General features: G+C 43.1%; 1 protein-coding gene across 1 annotated transcript in view; it reads right to left on the bottom strand.

The window, feature by feature from the left end:
- prkg2 (protein kinase cGMP-dependent 2) overlaps positions 1 to 16951 on the bottom strand; it is a 97854-nt gene that overhangs the window by 16228 nt on the left and 64675 nt on the right. The window contains exons 13-15 of the mRNA XM_055630417.1: positions 11374 to 11463; positions 11094 to 11235; positions 8984 to 9147 (exon numbers count right to left, since the gene is read on the bottom strand). Coding sequence (XP_055486392.1) covers positions 8984 to 9147; positions 11094 to 11235; positions 11374 to 11463 — 396 coding nt within the window. The remainder of the gene's footprint in view (positions 1 to 8983; positions 9148 to 11093; positions 11236 to 11373; positions 11464 to 16951) is intronic.

Raw genomic sequence — 16951 nt, 5'->3', positions numbered from 1 at the left:
TCTTGGAATGTATGCGGGATGGTTTTCTAAACCAACATGTAGAGGAACCAACGAGAGAGCAGGCTATTCTAGACTGGGTATTGAATAATGATGAAGGGTTAGTTAGCAGTCTTGTTGTATGTGGCCCCTTGGGCAAGAGTGACCATAATATGGATGAGTTCTTCATAAGGATGGAGAGTGACATAATTAATTCTGAAACAAGGGTTCTGAACTTAAAGAAAGGTAACTTTGAGGGTATGAGACGTGAATTGGCCAAGATTGACTGGCAATTGATTCTTAAAGGGTTGACGGTGGATATGCAATGGAAGGCATTTAAAGGCTGCATGGATGAACTACAACAATTGTTCATCCCAGTTTGGCAAAATAATAAATCAGGGAAGGTAGTGCGTCCGTGGATAACAAGGGAAATCAGGGATAGTATCAAAACAAAAGATGAATCATACAAATTAGCCAGAAAAAGCAGCCTACCAGAAGACTGGGAGAAATTCAGAGTCCAGCAGAGGAGGACAAGGGGCTTAATTAGGAAATGGAAAATAGATTATGAAAGAAAATTGGCAGGGAACATAAAAACTGACTGCAAAAGTTTTTATAGATATGTGAAGAGAAAAAGATTAGTTAAAACAAATGTAGGTCCATTGCAGTCAGAAACAGGTGAATTGATCATGGGGAACAAGGACATGGCAGACCAATTGAATAACTACTTTGGTTCTGTCTTCACTAAAGAAGACTTAATTAATCTGCCGGAAATAGCAGGGGACCAGGGGTCAAATGAGATGGAGGAACTGAGTGAAATCCAGGTTAGCCGGGAAGTGGCGTTAGGTAAATTGAATGGATTAAAGGCAGATAAATCCCCAGGCTGCATCCCAGAGTACTTTAGGCAATAGCCCCAGAAATAGTGGATGTATTAGTGATAATTTTTCAAAACTCTTTAGATTCTGTAGTAGTTCTTGAGGATTGGAGGGTAGGTAATGTAACCCCACTTTTTAAAAAAGGGAGGGAGAGAGAAAACGGGGAATTACAGACCAGTTAGTCTAACATGGGTAGTGGGGAAACTGCTAGAGTCAGTTATTAAAGATGGGATAGCAGCACATTTGGAAAGTGGTGAAATCATTGGACACAGTCAGCATGGATTTATGAAAGGTAAACCATGTCTGACCAATCTTATAGAATTTTTCGAGGAGGTAACTAGTAGAGTGGATAAGGGAGAACCAGTGGATGTGTTATATCTGGACTTTCAGAAGACTTTCGACAAGGTCCCACATAAGAGATTAGTATACAAACTTAAAGCACACGGTATTGGGGGTTCAGTATTAATGTGGATAGTGAACTGGCTGGCAGACAGGAAGCAAAGAGTAGGAGTAAACGGGTCCTTTTCACAATGGCAGGCAGTGACTAGTGGGGTACCGCAAGGTACCCCCCCAGCTATTTACAATACACAGTAGATTCATGATTTGGACGAGGGAATTGAATGCAACATCTCCAAGTTTGCGGATGACACAAAGCTGGGGTGCAGTGTTAGCTGTGAGGAAGATGCTAGGAGGCTGCAAGGTGGCTTGGATAGGCTGGGTGAGTGGGCAAATGCATGGCAGATGCAGTATAATGTGGATAAATGTGAGGTTATCCACTTTGGTGGCAAAAACAGGAAAGTAGACTATTACCTGAATGGTGGCCGATTAGGAAAAGGGGAGATGCAACGAGACCTGGGTGTCATGGTACACCAGTCATTGAAAGTAGGCATGCAGGTGCAGCAGGCAGTGAAGAAAGCAAATGGTATGTTAGCATTCATAGCAAAATAATTTGAGTACAGGAGCCGGGAGGTTCTACTGCAGTTGTACAGGGTCTTGGTGAGACCACACCTGGAGTATTGCGTACAGTTTTGGTCTCCTAATCTGAGGAAGGACATTCATGCCATAGAGGGAGTACAGAGAAGGTTCACCAGACTGATTCCTGGGATGTCAAGACTTTCATATGAAGAAAGACTGGATTGACTCGGCTTGTACTCGCTAGAATTTAGAAGATTGAGGGGGGATCTTATAGAAAATTACAAAATTCTTAAGGGGTTGGAGAGGCTAGATGCAGGAAGATTGTTCCCGATGTTGGGGAAGTTCAGAACAAGGGGGTCACAGTTTAAGGATAAAGGGGAAATCCTTTAGGACTGAGATGAGTAAAACATTTTTTATACAGAGAGTGGTGAATCTCTGGAATTCTCTGCCACAGAATGTAGTTGAGGCCAGTTCATTGGCTATATTTAAGAGGGAGTTAGATGTGGCCCTTGTGGCTAAAGGGATCAGGGGGTATGGAGAGAAAGCAGGTACAGGATACTGAGTTGGATGATCAGCCATGATCATATTGAATGGCGGTGCAGGCTCGATGGGCCGAATGGCCTACCCCTGCACCTATTTTTATGTTTCTATGTTTCTATGAGCTCTTCTACTTCATTCCCTCCCAACACGCCCATGCCCACTCACAGGGTAGCCAATAAATGTTGGGTAGCCAATAAATGTGTTTGGCTCAGTGCCTTAATATAAATGAATTTCTAGGCTTGTTTTAAATGGAGCATCAGGTCAATATCTGTAGGTGATAATGTCAGTCATACCATTGAATCTAGACTGGAAATTGCCACCATTTAAGTCCACTTGAAAGTTAGAACAGATTATGCAGTCAGCACCAGTGGAGCGAAAGATTTCTCCTGTACTCAATGTATAATAAACTCCTAAAGCTGCTTATAAATAATGTGTTTAATGTGTCATAAAGCATAGCCCTCAAATGAAATCTTCCACTTCCCACATGTTCTGTCGAGGTGCTTCCATTTCATTATATTTATTTTTAATCTCAAAAATATATAGAAGTCTTGTACTGTTAATGGAAATATAGAAAATAATTTGAGGGAAAGCTGTTTTAATGTAAAAAGACATGAGCATTCCGCTCAGAGCATGTAAATTACCATTCATATGGGACATACTTGCACAGGGAAAAAAGGTTTCTCATAAAATTTGAAGCACAATTTCAATGGGGCTAAAAAGTACTAGTCTTACGTGTAGAAGCTAAGCAATTAATTATCCAGTAACTTTTGTATAATTTTAGCTGCTGTACTCTCTTTGAACTGGCTGTGAAAGGCACTTCTGAACAAACAATGCCACACAGAAATCAGGTGAAATGAAAATAATATTTTTGATTTTCTGCTGTATAGCTGATGTGTAAACTGTAATTAAAGTGCCAAGGTGAAGTATGCTCAGAACACTACTGTAGATGAAAACAGTTGCTGTTTTCACTGATTTTTGTTAAATTGTGTTATTCAATTGTTTAAAGTTGTGGACTGCCTGGTCAGTAAGCAAAGCATCACACAGATATAGCTATATTGATATAGCGCAACAGTCACTGTGTTTTCAATGAAACACGTTGAGTTTAAAGAGCAGTTTCGCCACCTCCAACGTGACCCCACCACTCGCCACATCTTCCCATCTCCCCCCATGTCTGCCTTCCGCAAAGACCGCTCCCTCCGTAACTCCCTTGTCAATTCTTCCCTTCCCTCCCGTACCACCCGATCCCCGGGCACTTTCCGTTGCAACTGCAAGAGATGCAACACCTGTCCCTTTACCTCCCCCCTCGACCCATTCAAGGACCCAAGCAGTCGTTCCAGGTGCGACAGAGGTTCACCTGCATCTCCTCCAACCTCATCTATTGCATCCGCTGCTCTAGATGTCAGCTGATCTACATCGGTGAGACTAAGCGGAGGCTGGGCGATCGTTTCGCTGAACACCTCCGCTCGGTCCGCAAGAACCAACCTGACCTCCCGGTGGCTCTGCACTTCAACTCCCCCTCCCATTCCCCATCCGACCTCTCTGTCCTGGGTCTCCTCCATGGCCAGAGTGAGCAACACCAGAAATTGGAGGAACAGCACCTCATATTCCGCTTGGGGAGTCTGCATCCTGCGGGCATGAACATTGAATTCTCCCAATTGTGTTAACCTTTGCTGTCTCCTCCCCTTCCTCAGCCCTCGGGCGGTCTCCTCCCATCCCTCAGCCCTTGGGCTCCCCCTCCTCCTTTTTCCTTTCTTCTTCCCACCACCCCCCATCAGTCTGAAGAAGGGTTTTGGCCCGAAATGTTGCCTATTTCCTTCGCTCCATAGTTGCTGCTGCACCCACTGAGTTTCTCCAGCATTTTTGTGTACACCCGAGATGTGTGACTGTTGAGTTTAAAAGGATGGTAAGTAAAAGGGCTCTAGTGAGTTTAAAAGGAGCACGGGAACAAGGCTGCAGTGAGTTAATGAGGAACATAGAGAACGGCTTCAGTAACATCGCAGTGAGTTTATAAGGAACATAGGAACAAGCCCCAGTAACTTTACTGCTGGAATCGGTACCCTGGCAGAGTTCACAGAGGCATGGGAATGAGGCACCTGTGTATTCAAAGATAGCCTGGGAACTATCACCTGATGATCCAGGTCTAACCATAAAGATTTCTGAATGATCGAACAGCAGGTTATTGGAGTTGTATGATATAATCTTGGTTAGTTTAGTTTTGATTCACAGAGTGGAAACAGGCACTTTGTCCCACTGAGTCCCCACCGACCATCAATCACCCGTAAACTAGTTGTCTCACTTTTCATTCTACACTCTCAGAGTACTTTACAGAAGCCAATTAACCTACAAATAAGCATGCCTTTGGAATCTGGAGCATCCAGAGAAAACCCAGGCAGTCACAGGGAGAACGTACAAACTCCGCACAGACAGCCCCGAAGTCAGGATCAAACCTGAGTCTTTGGAAACTGTAAAGCAGCAACTGTGCCACCGCACCACTTTGCCATCCATCACAGCTTACTGATCTGGCAGTCTTAAACTTTAAACAATTGAATGACACAATTTAAAGAAAATTGACAGCAGAGAAAAATAGCAACTGTTTTTCATCTGCAGTAGTGTTCTGAGTATATTTCCCCTTGGCACTTAGGTTGCATTTTACACATCTGTTACAGCAAACAATCAAAACATATTATTTTTATTTGATTTACCTAATTTCTGATATTGGTGATATTGTTTGTTCAGAAGTGCTCACCACATGGATGTGCATAGGCTGATTGCAGTAATCGTTAGCTATTTCTGCATGTTATAGAGGTACCCCAAGGAGGCACTTTGGGATAATACATAAAACTGCACAGTTCAGGAAGCCCTGGGCATGTGTGCTTTGAAATTTCATGTAATGCCTCAGTGATTACATGACTAGTGAATCATGTTGAGTAATTGGCACAGAGCAGTGAAGCATCGCATTTAGTCTAACTATTTGTGATGCAGGATATGTGAATTACAGTACAAACAGAGAATACTGGAATTACTCAGCAGGTCAGGCAGCATCTCTGTGCATAGGAAGAATTACCATTTCAGGTTCTGATGAAAGGTCATCAACCTGAAACATCAACAGTTTCTCTCTCACAGAAGCTGCTGCACCTACGTGTTAACTTTCTATTTTTCAAGAGCCAGCACAACAAAACATTGCAAAAAAGCAGCATTTTGTAAATGTTCACCATCTAGAGGACACTGGGTCCAATTGAGCTGATTGCCCTGGGCCAGTAACTTTGAATAGAAACACTTGTGTTTAGCCAGCACTCCATGACTTATGGGCAGATTTTGTGCCCAACATTTCAGTTCACCCCACTGCAATGCTATCCTGTTGGCTTTCTTTAGAGTTTTTAATCTATTAAGCATGTCACTTGATTTGTGGCTTTGACTTTTTAAGTCATTTTTACTTTTCTCATTTGGGACAGCCAGATAGGAAATTATGCATTGCTAGAGGAACGAGGTCAGAATCAAGGAGTTAGCATCTGCCATCCCGGAGGTTATGTGACCAGGGCCAGATTTAGATGAAGCGAGGCCCTATGTTGCTCCACTTGTGAGCCCCCCCCCCCCCCCCCCCCCCCATCCCCCACCCCCATGACTAGAGGAAGATGGTCCACCAGATTGACACCGATTTGCAGCCGAGCATGGCCAATGAGATAAGGGGCTGGAAAGCTGTGATTTATTTATTTATTCCCACTGCTAGTGTCGAGTTATTGGCTAAAAACACTATTATTCTGAAATGGAGGGCAAGGAAAATTAGTGAAGGGTTGTTTAGAGACCACAGTGCAGCATATGTAAGAAAGGCCTATGACAAAGTCAAAAATATTATACACCTTGCAGGGCTCTCACTTAATTTTTTTTTCTCTGTTGTCAGCTGAGCAACCTTGACAGCTTTTAAAGTTGCCAAATGACAGTTTAGGTGGTCATTTAAGGCAGCTTGCATGACGTGTGCGATAATGTGCTTGGACGAAGTGCGTAGTTACCAGTCGGAATTATGTTCAATGAAGCATTCACATATTATTTCTGCTTCAAATAAAGTCACAAACTAAACATATTCACCAATCAAGACATGATATATACCACAATGACATGCAGCAAAATTATAATACAGTATCTCAACTCTTTTTACACGTTGCAATTAATGCAATTTCTATTATTTCTTTCCACTTCCAAACACAAATGTTGGATTATTCAGCGTATGATCAACCTCGGTGAGACCAAGCGCAGGCTTGGCGATCGCTTCGCACAACACCTCCACTCAGTTCGCAATAACCAACCTGATCTCCCGGTGGCTCGACACTTCAACTCCCCTTCCCATTCCGAATCCGACCTTTCTGTCCTGGGCCTCCACCATGGCCAGAGTGAGGCCCACCGCATATTGGAGGAGCAGCACCTCATATTTGCTTGGGTAGTTTACACCCCAGCGGTATGAACATTGGCTTCTCTAATTTCAGGTAGTCCTTGCTTTCTCCCTCCTTCCCCTCCCATTCCCAGCTCTCCCACAGCCTACTGTCTCCGCCTCTTCCTTTCTTTTTCATGTAACCCCCCCCCCCTGACATCAATCTGAAGAAGGGTCTCGACCCGAAACGTCATCTATTCCTTCACTCCACAGATGCTGCCTTACCCGCTGATTTTCTCCAGCTTTTTTGACTACCAATGGGATCCCACCACTGGCCACATCTTCCCATCTCCTCCCCTGTTGGCTTTCTGCAGAGACCGCTCCCTCCGTAACTCCCTGGTCAATTCGTCCCTTCCCACCCAAACCACCCCCTCTCCTGGCACTTTCCCTTGCAACCGCAGGAATAAAAAACTGAAAAGTGTGGCATGCAAAAGTATTCAGCCCCCCTGAGTCAATACTTTGTAGAACCACCTTTCGCTGCAATTACAGCTGCAAGTCTTTTGGGGTATGTCTCTACCAGCTTTGCACATCTAGAGACCAACATTTTTGCTCATTCTTCTTTGCAAAATAGCTCAAGCTCAGTCAGATTCGATGGAGAGCGTCTGTGAACAGCAATTTTCAAGTCTTGCCAGAGATTCTCAATTGGATTTAGGTCTGGACTTTGACTGGGCCATTCTAACACACGAATATGCTTTGATCTAAACCATTCCATTGTAGCTCTGGCTGTATGTTTAGGGTCGTTGTCCTGCTAAAAGGTGAACCTCCGCCCCAGTCTCAAGTCTTTTGCAGACTCTAACAGGTTTTCTTCTAAGATTGCCCTGTAGTTGGCTCCATCCATCTTCCCATCAACTCTGACCAGCTTCCCTGTCCCTGCTGAAGAAAAGCATCCTCACAGCATGATGCTGCCACCACCATGTTTCACAGTGGGGATGGTGTGTTCAGGGTGATGTGCAGTGTTAGTTTTCCGCCACACATAGCGTTTTGCATTTAGGCCAAAAACTTCAATTTTGGTCTCATCTGACCAGAGCACCTTCCTCCACATGTTTGCTGTGTCCCCCACATGGCTTGTGGCAAACTGAAAACGGGACTTCTTATAGCTTTTTTTCAACAATGGCTTTCCTCTTGCCACTCTTCCATAAAGGCCCGATTTGTGGAGTGCACGACTAATAGTTGTCCTGTGGACAGATTCTCCCACCTGAGCTGTGGATCTCTGCAGCTCTGCCAGAGTTACCATGGGCCTCTTGGCTGCTTCTCTGATCAATGCTCTCCTTGCCCGGCCTGTCAGTTTAGGTGGACGGCCATGTCTTGGTAGGTTTGCAGTTGTGCCATACTCTTTCCATTTTCGGATGATGGATTGAACGTGAGATGTTCAAAGCTTGGGATATTTTTTTATAACCTAACCCTGCTTTAAACTTCTCCACAACTTTATCCCTGGCCTGTCTGGTGTGTTCCTTGGGCTTCATGATGCTGTTTGTTCATTAATGTTCTCTAACAAACCTCTGAGGCCTTCACACCCCGATTCGGGTTGCCTCTGGAGTTGGAGGCGGGGCTGGGCTAACAGCTGTATTTATACTGAGATTATATTAAACATGTGGACTCTATTTACTAATTAGGTGACTTCTGAAGGCAATTGGTTGCACTGGATTTTATTTAGGGGTATCAGAGTAAAGGGGGCTGAATACTTTTGCACGCCACACTTCTCAGTTTTTTATTTGTAAAAAAAATTGAAAACCATGTATCATTTTCCTTCCACTTCACAATTATGCGCCACTTTGTGTTGGTCTATCACATAAAATCCCAATAAAATACATTTACGTTTGTGGTTGTAACGTGACAAAATGTGGAAAAGTTCAAGGGGTATGAATATTTTTGCAAGACACTGTATATGTAAATCTGGCCCTGTATGTGACATGATATTTAACTAAATATGCTGATAAGAAATTTAGAGAGACACAATGTTTATGGAGGTTTTGGAGAGCCTCAGAGACCTTGGACCCAGGGGCAATTAGTTTGATCCACCACTTCTCAATATACCCATCCTATATTCTAAAATATTATTTTATCTAAATTGTACTTGTTCTGCCTCCTCCATGGAAATTAAGTCATTTGTGCAATTTGACTGCTACACTGTCTGAGAACATGTATAATCAATACAGAACAAGTAACTTTCATAAGTTTAGCTCTTTACTTTTTAATTTATGTTTTGTTCCATGCCCATTGATCGCAAAAATAATATGTAATAGCAAAGAACAGTTACCTGCCAGTCAAAAGCTCAAATACAAGGATTCCCAATGACCAGAAGTCTACACCAAAATCATGGCCTTTGTTCAGAATTATCTCAGGTGCTACATATTCAGGTGTTCCACAAAATGTCCACGTTTTCTGACCCCTGCCGATTTTCTTAGCAAATCCAAAGTCAACCTGAAAACAGAGTATCAATAAAATATATTCTTCCAATGATCAGCAATATCTATTCAATCAATGTGATGCTGGTAAATAGTTGCAGGCTGCTGAACCCTGACAATGGAGTGAGTTCAGGATGGACAACAACATTGACTCAATGAACGGAATGGCATCAGTGAGATGTTTATTTAACATGGCAATGCATCTCATCTGGTGTACCCACCACAACAAATGAAGACACAAGAATTTTGCCAGGTCATTAATGCCAGGTTGTGGTGATTTATTTTGAACTGTCTGGTTCTTTTGAAGGGTCCAGTCTATTGTTAATCTAACCTCAACAGGGGAACCAGTAAACAGGCTGCTCCTGGCAGATGTACCTCTGCAAATTAGGTCTGGGTTCCTTCTGAGTGTGGGTGATATGGGACCTCCCTATGAAGAGAAAACCCTATCTCTACTCCTCTAGTGCCAATGGTCTTCCAAGAGGCTTGCAGATGCGCTGTTCTATCTCACTGGCCTGTAATTCCATGACCCATTGATTGAATGTGGGAGAAGTCACCCTCTCCTCTGCAGTCTCAGTTTCCTTCATGAGAGCCAGAGATTATGAATGTGGCTGTATAAAAAATGTGCTTTTAAGGACAAAAGGCCTGATCCGCTGAGTTACTCCAGCATTTTGTGTCTATCTTCAGTGTAAACCAGTATCTGTAGTTTCTTCCTACACAAACTATCTTTGAATGCAGTGCAGTAAATTATCAGGAGGTGAATTAATTTGATCTATCTGAATTCAATCAATTGTACTGTTCTTTATAGACAATAGACTATAGACAATTGCACCAGACTTTGGCCAATTCCATGTTTTTTTCTTTCAGAGGACCCAATCTGGAATTGGAAAAGAAAAGATACAATCCAATTTGTAGGCAATTATGCTTAATCTAGTGCCATGGTGCTGTATTGCATTGAAACATTTAATTGAACATAAATGTTTTTTTCTTCCAGACTAAGTTTGCACTGCTTCGTGTTTGGAAGAAAACAAGATATACATTAAAAAATATATTTCAATGCAATCTAGCAAATCAGTTTGCACTGCCTAAAGGGGCTGTCCCACTTGGGCGACCTAATCCGCGAGTTCTGGCGTGTTTGCCCTCGACTCATACTCGCAGCATGGTCGACACTGTAAGTCTCTTTGTAAGTCTCCTTCATGCTCGAGAGTGGTCCCCACTTACTCGAGGCCTCAGCTAGGTTGCGGCGTATTTTTCAACATGTTGAAAAATGCCCGCGAGTAAAAAAAGGTCGCCATGGGAAAAATCAATACTTTTTTTACTCGTAGGTTTAGTCATAGTAGGTCATACTAGGTCGTCATGTTATACGTAGGTAGTCGAAGGTAATCAAAGTTAGTCGAGGGTAGTCGAAGATAGTCTTCATCATAGTTGAAGGGAGGTCGAAGGGAGGTTGAATGAGATCGAAGGAGGTCGTCTTCACTCTCCACTATTCAGTGTCCAATTTTCCCGAAGTTAGTCGTAGCTAGTCGTAGCTAGTCTTCAACATAGTCGAAGGAGGTTGAAGGAGGTCTTCAACATGTTATTTTTTTCGAACTCTCCTAAACTCTTCTAAACTCGTCAATTAGGTCGCCCAAGTGGGACAGCTCCTTTACATTGCTTTGAAGTAGACAGGGAAATTATCTTAAGTGGAATAGTGACCTGTTAGGCCAGGCACTAAAGAATTAACCTTATATGCTGGAGCAGGAACCATTTGTAAGTCACTTCCGAAGGGGCTGCCTTCCCAAAAAAACAATTGCGAACTAGTTCCACTTCTACCTAAATCCAGCTGGTCTGAATGATGTCCTTCAAACTTTTTCAAAATTAAATTCCACAAAAAGTGATAACAGAATTTGGATTAATCGCTTATGAATTTTTAGCCCAGCACCACTTTTGCCCGAGTGATTCTTAGGAATATTATATAACACCCACCAACTTTATGTATCCTTCAGTATCAAGCATCAGGTTCTCAGGTTTCAGGTCTCTGTAGATGACTCCAATATGGTGAAGATAATCAAAAGCTTCCGTCACGCAAGAAATACAAAATTTTGAGGTGGACTCATCAAAGCAGCCTCTGCCATAAGAAGAACACATTGAGATATTTGGGCAGAGGATGTGTACACGAAGATTGACTTCCACAATCAAAATTTACATGGGCTACTTTAAAAAGAGTTCAATTATTTTTATTTGTGCAGACATCAAACCAGCTCACCTATCCCGTAGAATGCTCCAGATCTCTCCTCCAAGACAAGCCTCCAACAGCATGTAAACGTATTTGTTATCTTTAAAACTGCGAAACAGTCTGCAATATCAAACCCGAGGAAAATCAATGAGATATAGTTTATAGATGATGCTCATAATTTGAAAATGGGCACAAAATGCGACAGTAACTCAACGGGTCAGGAAGCATCTGTGGAGAAAAAGGACAGCTGACGTTTCGGGTCCAGACCATTCTTCAGTCTTGGTCTGAAGAAGGTCCTTTTTTTCAGATTCAGATTCAGATTCAAACTTTATTGTCATTGTGCAATGTACAAGTACAGAGACAACGAAATGCAGTTAGCATCTCACTTAGAAGTGTGAACACAGAATAATGGAACAGTAAAATATATATATGGATATACAGTAGTAGTGCAATTTTGAGGGGGGGGGGGGGGGGGGGGGGAGATCACAGATGCTTTTCCCACAGATGCTGCCTGACCCGCTAAATTATTCCAGTATTTTGTGCCTATCTTCGGTTTAAACCAGTATCTGCAGTTCCTCCCTACACGTGCTCATAATCTGAATGGAAATTCAATAGAGTTTATACATTTGGATTCAACATTTAATTCAAAGTTAATTGCAAACAATTGCAGCCATGTCTATAACAGTTGTTAAACTCCTGCTTGGAATGAATACAAAGACAAGGATCTATTTATACTGAAGTTATTAGTTTTGGATATTCAAAATGTATACAGAACGATAATCAAAACGTTGGTGGGTTTTTAATGTTACTAAAGAGCTTTTTGTTCTGATAATTATTAACTAATCGTTAAACGGTTAACATAAATATATTTTTCCGTAGGTTCATCAAAAGACAAAGAAATAGATCAACAAAAAAGTTAACATTAACAACAAGCTTTAAAAGAAAAGCATTTGGCATAATGAAATCCATTGCATTTATGAGAATTATGGCTGGAATATTTTAATTGACTGGGTCAGTACATTTGTGTAAATACATGCTGAATCCAACTTTTCCCTGTTCAGGTCCTCCCTAGGTTATGAACGCCCGGCTTTTGAACACTACGTGCAAACAGACATGTGGTGGGGCAACTGGCGGGATGGATGGTGATGGATTTGCCAGCCTTTGCGGGTCTGCAGGCATCTTCTGTGGGCCTTCTTTCCCCGCCCACCCTGCACTCTATAACAACTGGGTCGAGCAAAGTGGAGCTGGGAGCACTAAGTAGACTCACTCACTCGCTTGCTCATCGAGTAAGTGAAGCTGGCTGGCTTTTCCCTGGCTCTTCTCTCTCCCATCACACCTGCTTCTGTGATCCTTCCCCACACACTGTTTTTGTTCATTTCTCACTGGCGAACAGTTCTCAGGAACAAACCCTGTCATAACTGGGGGGGGGGCTTCCTCTATTGTATTCTCATTGTATTTAAAACATTTAACGATGTTCACACATCTAATGCTCGGCTTTCAGATTTTCTCGTGCAGGTCAAGTTATGCCGTCACTTTGACAATATGGCAAAGTTAGACAAACTAGCAGCATAAGCAATGATTACTGTCTTCCTTGCTGTTGTGCATTGACATCTCAAGCTATAATGCTTTCGTAATGTTTGTATCTCATAATGCAACCTCCACATATTAAAGAAAACTGAAATTGTGAATGATCCAATCTTAAAGTATTGATGCTGCTAGCCAACAAATCTATGACTTTGCTAATTTCTATTGGACTGAGTTTTCTTTTCCTTGGCATCATGTCATCCACTATCAGATGAAAGATGGGAGCTGGATCACAGTAACTCAGTTCAGAATCTCTTGAGGATTCAGCCAGAAATGGCCACACCCCTCCCTCACTTCAGGACCATGCAGGGAATTCAATCACTTAATTCTTTATTGCAAGATAAAATCTGGAGAAAAACTGCCACAGATCTTATCTTTTACCAGAACATCACTCACTCCAAGTATTACTGCCATGGATCCTACTAATGGCCGTGTTAGAAGGAGCAGGTCATGAGGTGGCCTCCATACCCTCTAACTTACGTCACAATTCAAGGCCATGGTTCTATGGTATTTGAAGCTGACCTGCTTTCCTCTGGAATGGGAATGTGTTCCACAGGAGCACCAATCATTTGGTTTAAAGATTCATCCTAATCATGAAATCAGCAGCCACATTTTCTTTTATGCTGACAAAAGAAACTACACCTGCCATTATTCATTACATTCACTCATTTAAAAGCAGCCATTTAAAATTTATTCTCTAAGGTTTTGAAAGTTCAAATATTATGCTCTTGATTAAATATGAATGAACCAACTTCCAAGATCTGACTACACTTACAGCCATCGACCAATCTCATGACCTTTATGATCATAGACCACATTCTGGTTTATGGTGAGCTCATCTTGAAATCTCCAAACTCATCAGCTCTTCCAAACCCACTACCTGCTCCCTCGACCCTCTCCCCACTCCCCTGCTGAAGTCCTGCCTCCCCGTTCTCTGCCCCTACCTCACTAATCTCTTCAACTCCTCATTGTCCCAAGGAATTGTCCCCTCCGCTTTCAAAACTGCTGCTGTCACACCAATCTTAAAGAAACCTGTTCTTGATTCCTCCTCTCTCGTTAACCACCGCCCAATCTCAAACCTTCCCTTGCTTTCAAAAACCCTGGAGCGTATCGTTGCGTCGCAACTTCATTCCCACCTCCTTGCGTATAACCTACTTGAACCCCTCCAATCTGGCTTTCGCCCCCTCCATAGCACAGAAACTGCTCTCCTCAAAGTCCTCAACGACCTCCTCACCTCTGCTGATACTGGTTCCCTCAACATCCTCATCCTCCTCGACCTGAGTGCAGCCTTCGAGACAGTGAACCATAACATCCTGCTCACCAGACTCAAAGACCTCGGCATTGAAGGCTCTGCACTCAGCTGGCTCCGTTCCTACCTTTCCAACAGATCCCACTTCATCTCTCTCCACAACCACACCTCTGCTACAGCCACTCAAGGCGTTCCCCAAGGCTCTGTACTCGGCCCCCTCCTCTTCATCATCTACATTCTCCCCGTTGGTCAGATACTCCGCCACTTCAACCTGGACTTCCACTGTTATGCTGATGACACCCAGATCTGCCTCGGCACCAAATCCCTCCACAACCCCCCCCGCCCCCCCCCTCTCCCATATCAATCAACTCCTGTTTGTCAGCTATAAAAACCTGGATGCAACATAACTTCCCCAAACTCAACAGCGATAAGACAGAATTCCTCCTCATAGGCTCCAAAGCCACACTCAGCAAAATCAATAACCCCACTCTCACCATCGATGGCACCACTGTCTCCCCATCTCCCCATCTCCCCAGGCCCGCAACCTTGGCGTGATCTTTGATTCCACCCTCTCCCTTGAGCCTCACATCCGCCATGTCATTAAAACCTCCTTCTTTCATCTCCGCAACATCGCCAAACTCAGACCCTCTCTCACACCTCCCGCTGCTGAAAGACTCATCCATGCCTTCATCTCCTCCCGACTGGACTATTGCAACTCACTTCTCCTTGGCATCAGCTCCACCTACATCAACCGACTCCAACTGGTCCAGAACGCAGCCGCCCGACTCATCACCCACACCAAATCCTGGCATCACATCACTCCAGTCCTCAAACAACTTCACTGGCTTCCCATCTCCCACCGGATCACCTACAAAATCCTGATCCTCACCTACAAAGCCCTCCACCATCTGGCCCCCCCATATCTCACTGACCTCCTCTCCCCCTACCAACCCTCACAGTCCCTCAGATCCACATCAGCCTGTCTCCTCTCCATCCACAAGTCCAACCTCCGCAGTTTTGGGGATAGAGCCTTCTCCAGGGCAGCTCCCAGGCTCTGGGACTCCCTCCCCCAACTGATCCGCAATTCCGTGTCCCTCACCATCTTCCAGTCCCGCCTCAAGACCCATCTCTTCACCTCTGCCTATCCTTAGCCCCACGTCCCCCTCCCTTTTCATCTGTGCATTAATTGCCTCATATTGTGTTTTGAATTGTATTCTGTCTTTACTTTGTGTACTAGTCATTTCCCTACTATTTATTTCATTCCCCATACATGTTTTTCCTCTACCTGCTAAATTTTTGTAAGGTGTCCTTGAGACTCTTGAAAGGCGCCCATAAATAAAATTTATTATTATTATTATTATCTTAGTCACAAGCCATCTCAGGCTGTTAGTTATTAAATAAGGCAATCCTGAATGGTCAGATGGCCTTTGAGAAAGACCACATAAATTCAACAATGTTATCAATAATAGTCTCCTCGCTCTATAAAATTGGGAAGTACCTTTAACTCCTTGACAGCACCAAGAAAATGGCCAATTCCCCAGCCAAGTGCAAATGGTGTCCTCTGAAGTCAGTTTGTGCTTTTAAAGTCTGCATTAAATTTCTGATAATATTTAGACCTCAGTCGCTTCAAAATACTGAGGTCAAAATATTATTATAAATTTCAAAAGTGCAAACTGGCCTAAGTTTATTCAAACAGCATGCAGATTGGAGAATACCCATTTATTCTGGCTTCGAATGCCAGTAATTATGAAATCATATGTAGGAAGGAACTGTAGATAGACACAAAATGCTGAAGTGTCTCAGCGGGACAGGCAGCACCTCTGGATAGAAGGAATGGGTGTTTCAGGTAGAGACCCTTCTTCACACTGAGAGTCAGGGGAGAGGAAAACTAGAGATATGGATGGGCAAGGTGTGAAAATGACAGATCAAAGCAGATGCTGTTCAAGTAAATGTAGAATGGTTCATTATTGGCTGAGGAGAAGGTGACAACGGGACATACACCTGGTGTCCATAACACCAAACAAGGTAAGGTTAATGGATAAAAAAACTAGTGATTTCCCATCATCATATTATTGCTACCTTCCTATATCAGGTTTATTTAATGATTTGAATTTAAATTCCCCACTGCCATGGTAGGATTTTAACTCATAAGCAAAAATAAACAATTAAATCCTCTGGAAATGAGCTGATTAACAACCACTAATCTACAGTTCCCTAGATATCACACACGTTGAACAAGGAAAAGTGTGCTGTCTTGTTTTGCCAATTTGCCTTTTTCCATTAGATTAAAAATAATTTCTAAAATACTTTTATTACTGCAGGTGAACTCCAAGCAATCTACTGATTATAATTTAGCAGTCTGACCAGAATGCATAAATTGTATGAATTAAAATTTCAGGCACAGTCGTAGTTATTGTAGTTTTATGAATTCAATGCAAACAACCAATAGACAATAGACAATAGGTGCAGGAGTAGGCCATTCAGCCCTTCGAGCCAGCACCGCCATTCAATGTGATCATGGCTGATCATCCCCAATCAGTATCCCATTCTTGCCTTCTCCCCATATCCCCTGACTCTGCTAATTTTAAGAGCCCTATCTAGCTCTCTCTTGAAAGCATCCAGAGAACCTGCCTCCACTGCCCTCCGAGGCAGAGAATTCCGCAGGCTCACCACTCTCTGTGAGAAAAAGTGTTTCCTCGTCTCTGTTCTAAATGGCTTACTCCTTATTCTTAAACTGTGGCCCCTGGTTCTGGACTCCCCCAACATCGGGACCAT

This window comes from Leucoraja erinacea, chromosome 1 (assembly GCF_028641065.1).
Source record: "Leucoraja erinacea ecotype New England chromosome 1, Leri_hhj_1, whole genome shotgun sequence".
Taxonomy (NCBI): Eukaryota; Metazoa; Chordata; class Chondrichthyes; order Rajiformes; family Rajidae; genus Leucoraja; species Leucoraja erinaceus.
Note: the sequence above shows the minus strand (reverse complement) of the source record. Positions and strands in the feature narration are given on the sequence as shown.